Source organism: Anser anser, assembly GCF_964211835.1.
Source record: "Anser anser genome assembly, chromosome: 5".
Taxonomy (NCBI): Eukaryota; Metazoa; Chordata; class Aves; order Anseriformes; family Anatidae; genus Anser; species Anser anser.
In genome coordinates this window covers 12,232,311-12,251,680 of record NC_139725.1, presented here as the reverse complement: position 1 = coordinate 12,251,680, position 19,370 = coordinate 12,232,311, and the positions used below count along the sequence as shown (strand labels likewise).

The 19,370-nt window shown below is 42.1% G+C and overlaps 1 protein-coding gene across 24 annotated transcripts in view; it reads left to right on the top strand.

Annotated features, from left to right (window-relative positions):
- NAV2 (neuron navigator 2) overlaps positions 1-19,370 on the top strand; it is a 425,654-nt gene that overhangs the window by 263,812 nt on the left and 142,472 nt on the right. For 19 of the 24 annotated variants that reach the window (XM_083840326.1, XM_083840308.1, XM_083840331.1 and 16 more), the window contains one exon: positions 11,976-12,048. In XM_083840326.1, the coding sequence (XP_083696452.1) occupies positions 11,976-12,048 (73 nt within the window). Of the gene's footprint in view, positions 1-11,975; positions 12,049-12,704; positions 12,861-13,392; positions 13,553-14,149; positions 14,201-19,370 lie in introns of those variants that run through there. The other 5 variants (XM_083840320.1, XM_083840318.1, XM_083840319.1 and 2 more) reach the window with 5 other exon arrangements.

Sequence of the window (19,370 nt, the reverse complement as noted above, 5' to 3'; positions counted from 1 at the left end):
CCAGAAGTTTTTCAAGAACCATTCCTTTCTGATGCAGATATCAAGTTGTACTAGTAAAATCCTCAGTCTTTCTGCTGCTGTCTTGCAAACGCAGAGAGTCCTGTACTGCAGTGTGGGCCAGAGCCTCCGATTCTTCCCAAGGACTTTAGGAAAGTCAAGATGAAGGCCCTTATTTTCAATACATTCCCTTTTGCAAGGAAACGTTACTCCAATGATGGCAATTTGACTGCTATTTTAATTTTTGACTGATTACTTGTATGTAATGAGCTGTAATAAATGAGCTGTTCTGCAGTGTGCTTTGGACATCCCAAGCCAAACAGCAGCCTGTATGAGAATTCATCAGCCTGGCAGGGTCCCCGTTTATAAGCGTGTAGTGCAGGAAGTTTTAATTTCATCGCTAAAGTTAATTTGTTCACGTGCCCTCCTTCATGTGATCTCTGCCAGCTTCACTTTTTTTTTCTAAAGAAAGCACAAAAATGCTTCCCCCTTTTCATGACAGATGTTGAAATCTTCGTGATAGCATGTACATGCTGTATATGTTTGTGTTCTTAATGGATGCTTTAGTGAATGGAAATAATAAATGTGAAAGGTGGTGTAATGTGGCCCATATATAACGGGTATACCTGAATACACCTGAATGAGCTGGTTGGCCGGAGTAATGTGAGCTGAAACTGCCTGCCTCGCCTGAGCAGCTCCCTGTATGTGTAACATCTGCTAGGTGGGTGAGCTGATGCTTTTTGTACAAATAGCTAAAAACAAGTGCTGCAAAAAACGCAGTTAAAATACTCTTAGTTGTTTGTATTTTTCTTGTGGAAATTATTATCGTCGGTTTTAGAAACTGCCCTTTCAGCATTTTAAGTTCCCCTTCAGCTGCACCAGGGTTTCAGCTCATCCCAGCGCGGGCAGAATGCAGCAGGCATCTGCAAAGCTCGTCCCTGAATGCCAAGGACCGCTGTGACATGTTTTTGCCCCATATTACTCCCAGTCGCATTTATCCATGATCTGACCGGTTTACCCAAAGAGCAGCTATGTTTCATTGTGTGAGAAGGGGGATTAAAAACCACAGGTGGGTTCCAGCGGTTTCACCAGGTACCTGCCTGGCGTGTTATTCTTCCATCTTCCAGACCTGCCATCCTCTCCAGCCTGCTTCTCCGAACAAAGGCAAGTTGATAGCACCAGTGCTGTCCAAACGTTGCCGCAGCCAGCCACAGTAACTGTGCAAGGGTGCTTCTCCAAAGCCCTGCAGCTCGCTGGGGTGGAAGCCTGGCTGCCCGGCTACTCGGTCCCCGCAGCCTGCTGGCCGGGAATGCGCTGCTAAATCAGGGCAGCAGCTCTTTGGGAAAGATTAGAAGCATCACAAGCATTTTCCCCCCCCCTCTGCAAATTCCTACTGTAGGATTTTTTGGAAACACTTCCCTGCAGTTAAATATAGCCTTGTATTTTCAAGTCATATTTCTCCAAGGTTGATCTGAAAATGTAATAAAGGGAAATGTTTGTGTCTGCTGTTTGCCCAGCTTTACTTAGGGAGTTTGTGCCTTATGGTCAGCATGTGTTTACAAGTTTAATCTGTTGAATTTTACTAGTGACAAATGGGTATCTTTTGGCCCTGACCTGCAGCGTGTTTCCATGTGGCTGAATATTAGTTTGAAGGGAAGACATCAGCTGGAGCCACGCCAGCCTGCCCAGCAGCAGACAGCAGCTTTGCTCCTAGAGCTGCTTGTGGAGACACGTGGCCAAATGTGCAAGTTAGGAGTATGGAGCACTGCATTTTCTCTAAGCTTCCTGTGTTGCTCTTGACTGTGTGTGAACGTAAAATACATTTTTTCCTCTATAGAGGAGGTGAGGTATTTGCTCCCTGCTGGGAACCTCGTGTGGTGCTCCTTCCTTCCCCTCCTCTGTAAAAATAACAGAGTTAGGCTTTTGCATGTCATCACGTAGAAAAGAATGATTTACTACATAGGTGATCTGACAGGTTGCTTGTATTTAGATGTCTCTTCTCACTTTCTAATGAGTGTTGCCCTTAGGTACCATTCATTTAACTGTCTGTATTTTTTTCCAGACGCCTGGACTGTTGTTGTTATGCTCTTATGCTTACCATTTGTGTATGGTTATCGGTGAGGCAGGCGTGGTAGGATAATAGATTTCTGTGGTGCAGAGCTTGCAGTCCAAATAAAACCACAAGCACACCCCTTGTTCCCACCCTCCTCCTTTTAACCCTACATAGGAAATAACACAAGAAATCTAGACTGAATCAGGAGAGGGGCTTTTTACACCTCTCTGTCATGTGGCGTGATAAAGGGAAATTGTTCCAAAACTCCTCTGCATGTGGAGACAGGGGATGAGGCACGACGTGTACTATTCTACCCATTTGGTGGGTGTATATGGTACCTTTGGAGATGCTGCTTATCACAGTCTGTCATTCCCATAAAGGATTGTCTTCATGGTCCCTTGTGGTCTGCTCTAATTTTACGCCCTACAGAGTGATGCTAGAACTTAGATGTCACCTGTCTCTGCAACAACATTAGGCTCCATAAGGAGCAACAGGGAATTGACTTTAAAAGTAATTTTAATGGAAAAAAATGGAAGATAACTACAAAGGCATAGTTAGACTTCATTTGATCACTTATTTCACTATTAATTTAAGCCAAAAGCTGACCTCTTGAATACCTGTGTTTCTACCCCCCTTCTGGATTAAATAGATGAAACAGCAAATACGTAAAGGGGCCAGAGTCATTCCATGTCAGTATGTGGACATCTCTGTCCGTATTTGCTCACGTCTTTCACTTGCATATTTACACGTAAGACTAGAAAAATAACTTGTTTAACATGGCTGCTATTTGAAAGTATTATATAAAATACACGCTTTCCGTAATACTCTGCAAACACAGTTTCTTGCTGTATTTTGCTTAAATGGGGAAAAATGGGAAATTCTGGGTGATGGGGTTTTGCCTTCCTGTGCCCGTGTGTTGGGGCGCTTGCAGTATATGATGCTACGGTCCTTGAGAGGCCAAACCAGGTGCAACGGGTTGTTTTACCTTCACTGGGATAATGCTGGTGTTGAATTTGGTGCCATGAGCAAAAAATGTGCTCAGACAGACTAAAAGGTAAAGAAAGCTGTTTGTCTGGCAGTTGCTTCTGGTGCTTAGCTGTTAGTTTCTTTGTGTAGCACTGAGCACTTCACTCTTGAGTACTGGAAATGGATCACAGCTTATACAAGCGTTCATACAGCCCAGAGAAATCAGCTTGGTCTCCGTACCTTGTTAGGAATTTTTAATTTCCAGCTGTTGCTCATCTGCTGTAACTGGGTGAGAATGGCTATTTTAATTAATTAAGGTAATACGTATCCAGAACGCCTTATCCTTTGGCTTTTTGAAGTAGGACTATTTTTGTGTGTTTGACCTGCCTGAGGACAACCACAACAGTAAAGTTTAGCTAAGTGATTGTGCTGGAGAGCTTCTGCAGGAGATACAACCCAGGATCCAGGTGCAAGGCAGGAGGGAGCACGACTGTGGTGGTGTCCCAGACCAGGACAAGTCAGGAGCAGGTGAAGCTATGACCTTCAGGCACGAGGACGTCCATCAGCCACGGCGGAGAGCACACACTCTGCCTGGGAACAGGCTGTGGCAGCAGCTCTCTTCCCAGGGCTCTTTTTTTAGGAAAGAACAACTGTCCATGGCCATGCTGCAACAGCTCCTTCAAATGACACAGCTATGAAGTGATCATTATGTTATGTTTTTTTTTTTTAACTGTATTTGAAAAATGAAACCAGGACATATGCTGGTGTCCTGTGATTCCACTTGTAGTAATTGAGAATCTGTAACTTGTGTTACTTAAAATTAATTATGGCTGGTGGGTTGCTTTATTTTTTATAAATAATCATTTAATTAGTAGGATAGTCCAAATGAAGCTTTTTTTTTTTTCCTGAGGCAAAAACTCTGTGTATTTTTTTTTTGCTACATGAGTTTCATGAAGTTCTGGGTTACTGCTGCGAATTCAAGCTAATAGTCTTCAACCCTTGGGCTAGTATTTCTGAAAATACAACAGAGTGTACAAAGGCCAATGCTTACAGTAAAGAGTAGTTTTAGCATTAGTCATTCCTTTAAGCATTTATGCTCTTAAAAATAGCGGTTTGTATAGCATTCAAGGACATTTTGGGAAGAACCGGATACATCAGATTCACTAGAGACATCGATCGTATTTTACATTTAATCCCAACTGCACAGCACTAGAAACACAGCTTCCAGTCTGAAGCCCCAGATAAAAGAGGATCTCCTGGGAGCAGCCACGGAAAGTGGAAAGGAAATGTAGGTGGGACTCGCTGCAGCCCTCGCCACGTGTTCACTGAGCACAGCTGTGGCTTTTTTCTACTGGTCCTGTCTGCAGTTCGATGTGAGATTTAGTGCCCTTAATGGGCAGTCAGTGTGGTAGGTGCTAAACTCCAGTTGAGTGTCTGTTGAAACCAGCAAGGAGTTTCATTCGTAGTGTCCTAAATGAATGGCTGTCCTGAGGCAGGTTAGACTGTTGATAATTTTTGCAAAGCTGAAGGTGTCATCTTCATTTAACAAATCGTAGTTGAGGACATCTCAACATTTCAAATTGCACACAATTGTCATCTGCAACTTTTCAGATATCTTTAAGGCTTGATCCTGAAAAACTGATCAAAAATAGTATTTCCAGGAATATTTTTTTAAGGATTGTCTCTTTTTTTTCCCCTTTAAGAAAATTTCTCTCTTGAAAGGAAAAAAAATGAAAACAAAGTGAAAAGCTGAACGCCCAAACAGACTAGGGAAATTTGTGCAAACGTTGCATCTGCTTCTTCATTCTTCAACAGTGCCTTGCTGTTTAGAGATGCATTGTGCAGAAAACTGGGGAGCTAGGGTGCATGCCCTTCCTCAAGCTCCCTGGGGCTGAGGCCGTTCCCCTCCCGGTACAACCGGTGGCACCATCTCCTCCCTGCATGGGGACCTGGCTGTTGACAGGGCTGTCAAAAGCCTTGCTTTCCATGCTTACACACGCAGGCGAGCAGCAGAAAGACCAGATTAGCTTGGCAAGACTTCTGAGTCGCGTGGGATTTCCTAAAACCATTCCAATAAAAGTGTCCTCTGAGATTAGAAATGTGGACATCATCAACTGGAGCTTTCTCTGTGGTGCTTACTGCACGCATTGTGTTGTGAGTGCAGCTGTGGATATGCTTTTGGTAAAGGAAAATTAAGTATGGACAGTGATTTCATACCATGTATGTACTGTAAGAACCAGGGGGGTGTCTTGTGTAGCGTGTCTCCAGGTTCTGTGCATTCTACGGTACTTTTTTTTTCCTAGGCATGCTGATATAAGCCCCCCTACAGTCACAGCAGAAGAGGTCTTAAATCATACGTGTCGTAAAGTGGAGAAATACTATTTGTCCCATTATTTTTCAGAGGAAGAGCTTGAGGTACAGGAAAGTAAAGGTTTTACCCAAGACTACAGGGAATTGAATGCTGGAGATGAGGCTGAGGCTAGGTGTCCAGCCTTCATTTAGTGCCTAAACCGGCCTTTTCTCTAAAAAGTGAAAATAATGCATTTGTAACAGAGAAGGTCAATTTTTCACATAAAAGTGGAAACAGCGTAGCCATGAAAATAAATTTTAATTTCTGAGGATACATATGTTATAACTGGGATTCAGAATATGGATTAGCTTCATTTGCCCTTATGTTGCACCTGTTATTTCAGCACAAACATAACCACCAAGTTCTGTCAATGTCCTGAAACTTAACTTTGCAAGATCTTTTTATCCAAATAGTTAGGGTAGCACATGAACAACGTATTTCTCTAAAGGAGCTTTATTTTGACTAGAGTAAATACCAATGAAAATGTATTTTAAGCTAAGCGATAGTAGTTAGTGTTTATATTTTCCTTAGGAAAATGGAATTTGCAATTTTTCCTTAGTATGTCTTTATATATACGTATGTGTAGGAAATAGTGTAAAAAAGACTATCGGACATTATCTGAGAGTGGAAAAAGAACAACAGTCCATGAATTTAAGGATTGTCAAAGATTTTCCAGCTCTTCATAAATTTCATGCTATAACAATATTAAGTATAGAAGCTTGATCTGAAAATACAGACAGGGAGTACATTTTGCATTCAGAAACAGTTTGCTGAAAACGGCTCATGTTTGGCTCTTTCCTTGTTTTCTACATTGTATGAGAAGTCTGCTGTAATATTGCATAAGAGCTCATGAAGCTATAAAATTTCACATGAAATCAATCTTCATTTTCTTCCTTTGAAAACTAATACGCTGGACAGAACGTGGAGCCTGAAGTCGAATGGAAAGTCCTGTTCTGAATATAAGTAGTGGTTTTTCTGGATAAACTCAAACTCCACATCTATCACTGTAAAAGCTGGGAGCAGAGGTCTCGCATCACAATACAAGAACCTTCCCATGGCTTCCAAGGGAAGGAACCTACAAGAAGTTTAACTCCGGTTGTTTGAGAAAAACATCTGTATCTGTCAAAAGGGCAGCGCTGTTTATAATTTACCCTGCTCTGTTTGACTTGGTGGACTTGACTTGAGCTTTAGGTGTAGACTGTTTCCATATTCAAGCCTTTGTGTAACATAATCAATGTTCAGCATATATCAGTGCCCACGCTGGGTCTCCATTTACAAGCTACAGAATAATGATATTTGTGGGTGGGTTTTTTCTTTGTTTCTGCTATGCTCTTTTCTTCTTATACAGGCTAGGGCATGTTTCCTAGGCCATTTTCTTTCTAGCACTGACAAGAATAGAAGTAGAAATTGCTATTATATGACAAGTGCAAAAACATCTGTGGGTGTTGTGGCCAGCGTTGCCAGAAATACACAATTACTGTAAGGTACATTATAAAATAGAGGGAAAACTGACTCATATGCCCAGTAATAGTGCAGTGAGAATTAAATAAATGAAGTTGTTAAATTTGCGTGTATTGAAGTGTTATAGATGCTAGGAAGGAATGAGGAGCGTGCAGGTCTGGCGGGAATGAAAACAACCATGTACAGGGATGTACTTGTTATAATGTACTTAGAAATCAGTGAAGACGTGTGACCACAAGCGTTTAATGCTGTCTTTCCAGCCAGAGGCTGGTGGGCAGACCGGTGTAACAAAGAAACTGCTGCTTCCACAGGCTGCTCTGGTGCTGGAAAGTTACGTCCACGCATGACTTCTTCGCCAAGCTGCCTTCTGCTCCCAGCTTTCCGGGTAGCAAATGCCACCCAGGGATTCACGTTACAAGGGAGTTTTCAGGCAGCTGACAAAGCATTCATTTCACTTCTGCATGTATGAGAATGGCAGTTGTGACACCTCGACTTCTGTTCAGGCGTGAGAGATTAATTCTGTGAGGTTTTATTTTTTGATACAATCTCCTAATTAAATGAAAGCTGTCTTATGTATCATAGCAAAATGACAAATGTGGATAACGAATGCTTGTAAAGTAGCAGCTCGGGCTGGCAGTAGAAAAAATGATCACTGAGGAACTCAACTGTAACTTTTATTTGGATAAACTGCCCTTTTTCTTTCAATTATCTTGCATAGCAAGCAGAACAAATAACGTGCTTTAATAGCTAGCTTAAACAACTTGGGGGGAGCTGGGGACATCTAAAGCTGTTTGTGAGGAGTCGGACCACAGGCAGACCTCCGGGGGTGTCCGGTCCCAGGCGGTGGGCAGTGTGAACATCCTCTGGCGACGGCCGGCTCAGAGGAAGGACAGCCCCTGGAGGTGGGCAGCGGAGTTCGGGGACGTCTGGGCATAAGTAACTGTTGTGTCGGGTGCAGAACTGATAATGCGCTTTGGTAGATGGCTCTACCGTGAACAGCTCGTATGCTGCAGTTTGAAACTGCAAATTCATGAGATGCTTTTGGCAAGGAAGCATAAGAAGGCAAGGCTCAGTTTTGAACTCTCCTGGCAGTGTGTCTGAGTAAGGTAATGGCTGTGGATGTCTGATCCTGGTTTTCCTTTTCCTTTTACATAGCTTTCCCCTGTTTTGAGTAGGCGGGAAATGAGGGACATCCAACTCCCATCTTTCCTGCTTTGCCCCTGCCGTGTTAAATGCTGGTTGGCAAAGCAAATGAGAAGACAGAATAGTCAGCCAGAAATTGTAGCTCACAGTATTAAAGAAAATATATGCTCCCCTTTGGCAAATCCACAGTCTTTTCACATTGGCTTGAAGGGTTTAAACAGTATGCAAACTTGCCCGAGGAAGGGCCCTTACGGTCTCAGCAATGACTTGCTGCTGAATAATGTAATTTCAAGGGGGCCACTGTACTTCATGTCAGAAGTCACAACGCAGGGTAGATGGATCTCTACTGAGCTGAGATCTAACCAGAAACTTCGCTTCTGTCAGGGGTATATCCACCAAAGCGGTCCAGTTACCATGCTGCCATTTCAGAAGAGCTAACTATCTCCAACACTTTATGAAATAGTCGATCTTTCTCCATCAAATGCTATTTGCAGATTACAGACAGTTAGTTCTTACGTTAAGACAGCAGGGGCTAGAGTTAGCCCTTCCTTGGAGCTTTTGTAGGTAAAATGAATTAAATATTGCACTGTTGGAAACTCTTCTCTTTAAACAAGCAAAATGATTTCCAATGCATTGCACTAATTGTTAGGATAAGGTGATAAACCAAGTTTAGGGCTCTTCACTCAGGCCACTGGCAACAAAACACTATTCACAACATAAGCTACTTAGCAAGACTTCAGTAGCTTTCTTACCTCCAGTTTTTACAATAAGGAAAATTGGTGATTGCTTCCCTCTCTCTTGCATCCCAACAGCACTGTTTCCATACTTTCAGCTCTGGGATGCAGAAGACTGCTCCCTGTTAAAGCATTTGGCACTTTGGCCTCTTAGGAGACTCCAGAGCCAAGTGGAGTGTGAGTCCTCCACTGGAACTGGATGGCAGTCGCAAATCATTTTTGTGTGGGACAGGACACCAGCCAGTCATTGTGTGGGAAGTACTTTGAATTCCCACCAGCACTAAATTTTAATAATTTCAGCTATAGGCCTGCTTTCTGCATTTCATTTTCGTCTTGAATTTCCCCACGTTTCTCTGTTTTCCTTATTGAGCTCTATTTTTTTCCTTCAAAATCAATTAATTACATGCCTGTCATTCTGTTGTATAATGCTGTTGGTACCGCAGATGATATTGCACAAATGTTAACGGAATCAGTGCTGTGTTTTTGTCTTTCAGTTCTGTTGTTTCAGTGAATTCCTTATACATGCGATGCTATATATCCACGTAAGATCCTTATCTTAGCGGTTTATTTTCTTGTGTAAGAGGCCTGCTTTTGCAAGCCTATTATTACACTTTATTTCATCGTGCTGGTTTCTAAGTACTGAAATAGGATATTTTCCGGTTTCCATAAGATTTTTTCTTAGGAGTTACTGACTGTAATGCATTCTCATTTTTGATAGCCCACTTCCTGTAATCTTCTTTTCTGCATTTTCTACTGCTCTGTTTTTTCCCCTCGTTCTTGCCCCGTATCAGTGGAGCACCACAAAGGCTCGATCTCTCTCAGCGCTCAGCCAGGCATCGCAGTCGGTGCAGCAGGGTACCCTGCTTACCCCATGACAAGGCAGCGTGGCCCAGCTCTCTTCTCCCGTGTTACAAACACTCAGCTCAAGTCGTCGTGCTCTGTGCGGGAGTCAGCCGTCAGCCTGGGAGCGGTAGACGTATCACTTCATTAGGTGACTAAAAACGCTTGGTGAAAACTGTGGCTTTGTCCCAGGGAAGAGGTTGCAATGATTTTACAGGGCGCTCCTTGATTCTGAGCCAGGTCTGCAATGAGCATGAGGTCAGGAAGTCAGCTAGAACCACTATACAGCACCAGAAATAGGGGCATGGATGGGGAGCTAGCTAGCTACTCAGAAGTTTGTCTTGATCCTGTGGTCACTTGGACCTAATGGAGAATTAGAGCAACGGTGAAGGACCTGGGAGGAGAAGCAAAGCAGTTTAGGGTTCTATGGACTGCAAGAGCTCCTTGGAGTTTCTACAGCTGCAGATCTGGAGTTGAGATGAGATAGCGCTTATCTTTTACTCATTAACCAAAATAACCCTCCCGACTAGGAGAGGAGAAGCCTACCCTGAGTTATGGAAGGCTGGACTTGTTCTTGGAGTGGTAAAGACCAAAGTCTTGATAAGTACGGGTGGTGGAACTGGGTAAGAAGATGGATGCTTTTGCGTGGTGTTTATTCTAGAAAAGGTGAACTTTGGCTTTCCAGTCCCAGGTCACCTCAATAAAAGAGCTGTGTTGAAAACCTGAAAGGGTCGTTGAACACTGAGGAAGGAAACTAAAGCAGATTGACTGCCGTAGCATATTGAACTGTGGATAAATGGACCTTTGGACCCTACATCCTGCTATAAGCTTTCAGACCTGAGCATTGCAGGCAACTTGGCGAATCTATTTCCAAAGTATATATAAAACTTCTACCAACCTCATCCTATCACAGTGTTTTAACTGTTGAAATCCCAGTTAGGTAATGCCAATAACTTTTTTTTTTTCCCTGATAACAGAGAATGTTTTTGGTGTTATATTTATAGACAATAAATGAAACTGCCTTGACAGAAATCCATACTGGGGGTTTTCTGACAGCTTTCCTTGTAGGTTTTTTGTTTTTTTATATGTATATAACTTTGAGGAGGACAGGAAATACAGGTCAGGTGCTGTAAGTGCAGCCTCTCAAGTGCCTTAAGCCCTCATTTTTATATTTGTTCAAGGGCAGGCAAGAGCTGGTCTAGAAGGTGGATCTTTCACGTTCTTTTTTGGCTGTGTCCAAACTTCACAGAAGAAAGGTAGTTATGTGATAGCAATTGTGGCGGCTGGAGTCTGTTTTCCTTACCTATGAAGTAGAAGAAGTGCTTGAGATGTTGTGGGACCTAATTAATGTTTGCAAGATGTTCAAACATGCAGACACTACGTGATCACTTCCTAATTGCCCCAACACAAGCAGAAATTGCTTAGTGGTATTATCTGAAAGTCTTCTGTGTAACCATACATGTAATACGTGATATTTCCTAAAATATTGTGGAGGGTTTTGTTTGTTTGTTTTTTTGTCTTTGTTTTGTTGTTTCTGTTTGAATTTTGTTTGGAGGTTCTAGAGGTCTCTAAGATTTGGCTTGTGCATGGAAATGCTTTGTAGGAATCTGAATATGACAGCAGACCTTTGGTGGGAGCTCGGTGGGAACGCAGGCACGAAGCTACAGCTAGATCTCTACTGTAACACTGACTTATGAGGGGGAAATGCCAAACTCTCCCAACCTTTCTGGAGTTCACTTTGTTGAGTAGGATTGAAATCTTGTCTGTATGTGGCACTTGTAGTCACTGGCGTTCAGAACTGTTGTGCATATCCTGTCTGGTCAATTTATCCAATGCTATTTAGTACAGTTAGTTGTACCATCTCTCTGAAGGGCAGGATTTACCCCACAGTGAGAGACCGGGGTTGTCTGTCATTTCTGACATGCAGAGAATGCCGTGAGTAAACATATTTTGGATTCCAGCTGGGGTTTCCAGTTACAGTTTTTATATTTGACTGCTTTTGTGGCTGGAAACTTTTGCCAGCTGTCAACTTAAGAGCAAGTGGCAATCTGCCTCCTCAAGCAAATGTGGCCTCCATGTTTATTTTCAGTTTCACGTTTGTTATACTCATTGTAGGTTAAAAATCCTGGCATAACATCCTTGACCCTTCAGTAAGATATGTAGTCATCATCTTTCATGGTGCGAGTATTAAATAACTTGCTTCACGCAAGTACGAATAGCAGAGAGTCCAGACCCACATAGTAATCAATTTTGGACTGTAGTAACTCAGGAGGCTTCATTTTGTTATGGTTTCCGCATAATGAGCAAAGGGACTTTTTATGTGATACAAAGACTGAGTGCAATAAAGTGTGGCGGGAGATTAAAGTAAACAATTATTACAATGCATATTCTTTTGTGTCTCCTTTTTTTTTTTGTTGTTGTTCTTGAATAGATTGAAAACATAGATGCATGCCTGAGTTTCTTGGCTGCTAAGGGAATTAACATACAGGGGCTGTCAGCAGAAGGTGAGTCAATTGGTTGTTTAAGATTTCATTTTAAACAGCGAACTTGAATTGCTGCTTGTGATTGTAACCCGCACGTGCTGTGTAATGGAAAATTCAAGTAATATGAATAATATAAGCTGTTGATGGTCTTTACTCCTTTTTTTCCCATTCTCAGCATGAAAGGTAGGTAAAATATGTATCTAATCTCCACACGGCTGACTTGTAAAAATAATCAATCTAATTCAGTAACATCTTGGTTTATGTCTGTTAAAAAAGAGATTTTTCATCTAAGTCATATAATTGATACATGGGTTAGAGAGTAGATTTTATGGATATTTAATAACTGTTGGGGGCTGCTTGTCTGTTGAGAGAAAAGGTATTTAGTTCCTCATTCTTCAGTTATTCTGTTGTCTGAAAAAGGATTCTGCTTTTTTAGATTTAGAGTTCTAAAACTGTGATTCCAAGTGTAAAAAAAAAAAAAAAAAAAAGTGTCGACCTTGAGTTAATCACTTAGCTTATAAAGAGCACCAGAACTTCTTAAAGGCTGACTCAGTGTAGGATACTCCTCTTCACCAGTGCGTGATGTATGTCGGGATGTATGGTGCCTGGTGCTCAGAAGCTGTTTAACTGCTGTCTTATTAAAAGATCAAACAGATTTCCCTAATTCTCATCACCAGCTTTCACCTCTGCTTTCATTTAAATATGCTGGAAAAGCATTTTGGTTCAGAAGCTGTTAAGACAAACTTTGAATGTATTATGTGACAGCTTCTTCAGCATTTCACAGAACAAATAATTGGATGCGTGGCATCAGGTGAGACCTGAAGTTAGATCTGGTGAGTAAGTCTCTTTGCAAGCTTAGTTTTGAGAGGATTACATTGTCAAATCGTGAATGTACTTATACTTGTGTGTGAACAATTTAATTGCCTGTATGTGTAAAGCCATGTTTTCTTCCTCCGAGGGAATTCTGTCACTCAAACAAAGGAGGCAGGAAAGGATGTGTAGGTGTGGTGGGCTGACCCCAGCCCACAGCGAGCAGCTGCTCGCTCACTCCCCCACGCTCCCAGCAGGACCAGACAGAGAATAGGAAGGGCTAAAGTGAAAAAACGTGTGGGTCAAGATAAAGATAGTGAAATAAGTGGAGGAAAGAGGAAGAAAAAACCAAAAGTGATGCAAAGGCAGTCACTCACTGAGACCTCCCACGAGGAGACAGATGCCCTGCCACCTTCTGAGCAATGGCCATGTCCCCAGTACCTGGCCCCTCTGTTTTAATGCCGAGCATGACGTTATGTCGCAAGGAATATCCCTTTGGTCACCTGGGGCCAGCTGTCCACATTGTGTCCCTTCCCGACTTCTTGTCCCCCCCAGCATACTTGACGCTATAAAAAGAGCGAGCCTTGTCACTGTGCGAGTACTGCTCAGCAACAGCAAAAGCACTGGTTCAGCCACAAAGCCAAAGCACAGCACCGTGTGAGCTGCTCTGAAGAAAATGAGCTCCACCCCAGCCAGACTCAGTACCACAGGCGAGGTAACGCATCGTGTTAGAACAGTTGGCATAAATGGAAAAATAAGTAAAATGTAATTTCTGTGTCCAAAACCACGTCTTTGATTTTTATAGATAATCTAAGATCTTCTGTCTGTAAACCTTGCCTATATCCTTATACAATCACAAATAGAACGCACCTTTGCTCCTTTAAAAATGAAGGAAAAAAGGAAGGATGAATGACAGTCGTTCAGGTCATGTAAACCCACAGAGTTTTTGAAGAGACCACCGAGTCTTCTCTGTGGAAAGAGAAAATGTTCCTTCTCTTGGCCTTGGCTATTGTCAATGCCCCCCAGTGTCTGTGAGCTCTCGTGGACATGGGGTTAAGGATTTGAGACCTAGTGAGCACGGCGTGGAGGGGGAGCGGTGACAACCCGTGCTGCTGCAGCTGTCTCAGGCCCTCAAGGAAACACTGGCTGACCGCAGTTAAACCTTAAGCCCTGGCACCGAGGTGGGACTGCGCAGGACCTCACTCCATGCCACCCTCAGGGGCTGGAACGGACACGGCTGGATCACAAAGATACTTGTTTTAATTTCTGTCTAAGTGGAGCAGAATGTGACTCCTTTTTTTTTTTTTTTTAGTGATGCAGTGTTGCCACCCATACATGTATTGCGCATTTGCTGGATGCTGAGGTCAGGAATTCCCCCTTCCAGAGTAAAGTCTCTTTATTAGTAAATAACAGGTGCTTTTTTGCACCCCAAAATGTAAATAAATGGTAGGTAGTGGTGCTGAAATGTATTTTTAAGCAGTTGAAAAAATCATTTGCACTAATACTGAATTTAGAGTTAATATTGTTCTGTTTAGTTTAGTGCTATTTTATCTTGAGTATGTTTTCTTTCCATTCTTCTTTATTAATATGTGAGCTATATGCTTTGAGGTTATGATTCAAAGTCTCAGCTGAAACAAACTTTCCCGTATTGACCATGAATGTTGTTTATGAAACGTGTTCCGGATAACCACTGTGGATGAACTCTATGGTGAAACCACCATGTACCCAAGTCTTACATACGTACACCATCTTTCAGAAGTATTCCCAAAATATTTTTAAAAATAAAACTACAACAAAATTAAATATTTTATTTTAAAAAACATTATTGAAAAATTACAACTAAAACTTGCATTTTGGCAACTTGCAAAATAGTTTAAATAATCCTTGCTGTCCTCTAAAGGAAGCCCCCTACATCATCCTGGCATATGAGACTCTCCAAGCCACTTTAATACGTGTATTTTGAATATAATTTCAGGAAGCTTGTGACGGTTTATAAGCACGGAAAACAAAGTAGTGGGTATTTAGTACATTTTTTTCTAACCTGATATTATGACAGCTAGTAGGAGAAGGGCTAGCTGGACGCTAGCCGTCCTTTTCTGTAGCTTATCCTTCAGCTGGGTTAGAATGCCCATAACAAATCTTTTCCTCCTTTTCAGCCCAAGTACCACCTGCCTTATATGTCTAGATAGCTCAGTTACAGTCAGGATTCTCATGTCAAGAAAAGAAGGTGTGAGCTAAAATTTCTAACAATAGAAAGTTTGTTTACTAAGAAATGATTAAACAGAAAATGCAGGTCTGAGTTCATAATAAAAGCCAATTTTGACTTCGATGTGATATGTAAATATTGTAAAAATGTAACATATTTCATATTATTTACCTGTCTTGCAGCAATGTGAAATCTAAGAAAAATAGCAGGTTAGTTGGTGAGAAAACCGTCAGCGTGCAAAATTGACAGTGCAGTGTTCGCACTGGGGAGGGGAAGGCATGTTTCATGTTCATTGCTTTGCTGCCAAATCACAAGTCCGACTCAGTAGCACATAGGTTATCCCATATTTTCTGCTGATTTCACATCTTTTTTTTCTCTCACGCTGTTGCATTTTCTAGGAATTAACATATTAAATCATATGGAAGCTAAGAAGAGACCAGTAATGCCTGCTGAATGAGAATATTTACTGGCTTTGCCACTAACAATAAAAAAAAAAAGTGACCGCTAAAGAGAGGGGAGAGAAGGAACATTTTTTTTATAAAATGAAGCTAAAAGACTAGAATTCAACAAGAAATTTAAGTTTCTGTTCTGAGAGACCATCCTTAGTTGTGCTGTGGAAGGCGGGGAGAACCAAACAGGAGAACACAGAATCTCTTCAGAGTGTTGTAACCGAGCAAGCAAGCTAGTGTTTCTGCACAAGTTGCCAAGACCTGCTAGGTCAACTGCAAATAATTGTGTTTACTCCACTGGCAGAGCCTCATCTAGGAGGAAGTAAGAGATTGTGATTGCTTACAAATGGAAATAAACATTAAAGCCTCTCGTGAGTTGCTTGAGAATATGCATTTTTCAATAGTGCAGCTTTAGTGTGGAGGGAAGTTGATAATGTTTCCAAACTAGAATTTGGATAACTCCTAAATACTGAAATAATTTGGGACTTCATGTGTAATACCCTTCCAGTGTCAAAAAAAAAAAAAGTCTTGCTTCAATGTGTGACACAGGCTTTTATGGATTTATGTATGTGACACAGTACTTGTATGGATTTAGGCAGTGAAGATACTTAAGGATCTGTGTTCTCTGAGGATGACCATAGTATGCTAGAGATAGGCCCCCTACTTCAGCAACGTGGAGCCAGAGAGGTGTTCCCTTCTCAAAGATTTTAAACTCTTAACATCTCTATTTGTAGTTCCTGAAGAAAAGTATGGAGATGCAATTTCTCTTCTCTTCTTGCTGCTGCTTTTGTTGTCTGTCACTTTGAGCTGTCTGTCCATACCCACACTCTTACTCGTTTCTACAGCTGGGTTTTAGGCTCATGGAGCTGCAGCTGCCCAGCTAAGCTTGCCATCCTTCACACACTGTTTCCTTACTGCCAAGGTTTTGAAAATTATGGAGAACATAAATGTGCAGTAGAAACTCAAACTGAATTCAGAGATAGCAGCTGCACCTCCTCTGGGTAACAGATTAGCTGGATAACGATCAGCTGAGCAAATCATGAAACCATAAAGCAATGAAAGGAAACATCTTACTAGACTTTGGAACCACTACTATGGAACTTAGACTTTTGCCTCTGAAATGAAGTCTGTGCTTCTGTAGGTAAATGGGTTTGTGTACACACTCTGCAGTCTTGCTGTAAATCCATTTTAGTTCTTTTCCAGTATCAAGGTGGAATTTTTGTTTCCGTAGCACAGATGCCTCACAAAGCTCTTTTGGACATACCTGAGAGAGTGTGTGTTCACTTACCAAGTTGCCAGATTTTGATTCTACCGCACAGCCTGTGTGTTGTTAAGATTCTTTTGGTCTGACAAATTCTGTATTTTTTTGGCATTAAAAAAAATGCATAGATATAGTGGGGGTATAATAATACCTTTTTAAATTTTGCTGCCCTGTTTCTACAAAACTCCCAATATTGTTTATACTCAGATCACACTCCTCAGCAGAGTCTACAAAGTTCATCCCAGCACTCTTCTGGTAGCTTTTATCCCTAAAGTCAGCTCAGAGCCAGTCAGCTTTGAGCTTGTGGTGGCTGAAGTTGAGTCTGTCTGTACTTCACAGATATATCCAGGATTAACTGTGAGGTACATGTACTTCTCAGAATTTTGTCTTAAATTCAAACCTACTTTTGGCTCTTTCCCTCCCCTGCCATCATTCATTATGGACAGAATTTCCTGCTTTTTAAATTTTTTTCTTTTGTTTAGCAGACCATTGGGTCTCACCTGTTAGGGGAATGAAGAGGGGTTGATGGGGACTGCACGCAGAATTCCTCAGTGGTCAACCAAAAGAGGCTTGCGCAGAGTGACAGAAGCATGCATCTGCTATCCCTGGGCGTGAAAATTATGTATATGTGACAGCCTGGTTTTCTGGCAGGAGAGATGCAAGCTACGGAATATGCAGTGGTTCTTAATTTGTACTCCTCCTAGCCGATTTGGCTAACCATTCTGGTCCATGTAAACTAGCTGAACTAGTGCCACATGCTTTCCGGAATCAGACGCAAAATAAACTCCTGACTAAATAACAACGATAGGCCGTTTTGGTTGTTCTTCCTTGGTTTGCTTTGATCTCTATTTTGTATATAATTAGTTTATGATTTGCGGAAATTTCATTTGCAAGTTTTCAAGGGATCAGATAAGGGCTTTTCTCTGCTAATCTATCCAACAGACCTTTCTTTTCTTTACCTTTTCCTTCTTTCACAAGGTATTTTTTCATTGATATTTTTTTCAATTTCCAGTAAGCCCAATGTATTTTTGCGCAGAAAGAGATGATTGGCAAGCTATAATTGTAGGTGAAAAAAGCAGCAGCAGAGCCATTACAACATGGGAATTCCCAAAGGGTTGGATTTGCATGGATTGACTTTAAAACCAAATTCCAGTCTCTTCTAAAATATGTCGAGCATCTGAAATACACAAAACCAGTTTGGGGCTCCAGATTTAAAGTGAGCGAGTGACGTGCTTGCCCTTATCTGGGTTGCTGCACTTATTTGAGCTGCCCGGTGGCCAGGACAGGAGGCAAGGCAGGAGGCAGGAGAGGCTGGGCAGACAGACAGGGCGCTGTGGGGTTGAAGTGCTCTTCCTGTGCGAAGGGCAGGGGCGAGCTGCCAGGTGAATTACCTCAGTCTGTCTTTAAGATAAGGGAAACAGAACTACCTCTAAAAGTCCCGCCTGAAATACTGCACTTAAAACCCAGAGGGAAAGAGGCTGCTTGTTCTGAAACTTACTAAATCATTTTTTGTCACCTTAAGCACGTCAGAAGCAGGTTTCTTTTCTGGTTACGACAGAAGATGCATAGCCACAGAAGTTAAGTCGACGGATTTTAGGTGGGGTTATTGTTTTAATTGCCTCTCACTTCACATTGAAATCAGGGCCTTGTTTTCAATTGCGTGTCGCTTTGCTAAGTTTAAACATGTAGACTCACATTTCCTTTATCTCCTGGCTGTGATTTCTTTTATCTCCTGGCCTGTGTTTGTGCAGCTAAGCTTGCCAGTGCCTCTGGGGCTGTTTAGTTATGCCTTGGCCTGTGATTAAATGATACTTTCCTTACAATTCCCATGAGTAAATTGAGTTCTTTGCTAGAGATAAGGAAATCCTTTTTACTGTTCTTTTCTGTCTTTTGCATCTATTTTGCTTTATTGTCTGCTTCCATCCTGTGTCCTCCCTAGCCAAACACAGGCAGATTAGACAAGGAAAGAGCCTCATGTAAAGGGTGATGGGGGAGACTGGGTTTGTGGCCTGACACTGCATGCGGGCAGGAGTAGACTGGGAAAGGGAGAAACGAGCAGGATTCACTGGGATCCCACTGTCCAGGAAGAGGCTAAAGTTGCCTGAGAGAACAAAGGAAGGCAGAGGATGACAACTCTGAGAGCTGGGATTGATAATCATTTAAACGAGAGAGCAGGGCCCTGGTGGGATAGAGCACTGCTGGAGGAGCCAGACTGCAGTGAAGGAAAAAGGGGGAAGGAAATCGAGTCAGAGGAGAGGAGAGGAATGCCCTGGGTCTGGGTGATGACCAGGACTGCTTAGAGAAGGTTTCAGGGTGACTGAGGACATGAATATGGGCCAAACAAAATTAAGGAAGAAAGTAAATTAGATCAGCTGCTAGGAAGAAAAGGTAGATTGAGGCTTAGCTAGGGAAGGAAACAAAAGTTGGATGCTTGTATAGGAAGGGGAGCAAACTCTTAATACGTGAGCTTGATATTTGCTGGGCAAAGGGCTTGTGGTTAAGAACAGAACCTTGCTACACAGCAAAGATGAACAACACACTGAGAAAAGTGACTGGGAGAGGGAATAATGGATATAGCAGAGCCCATGAATTCATTCACTGTCAACCTATCTTTAAG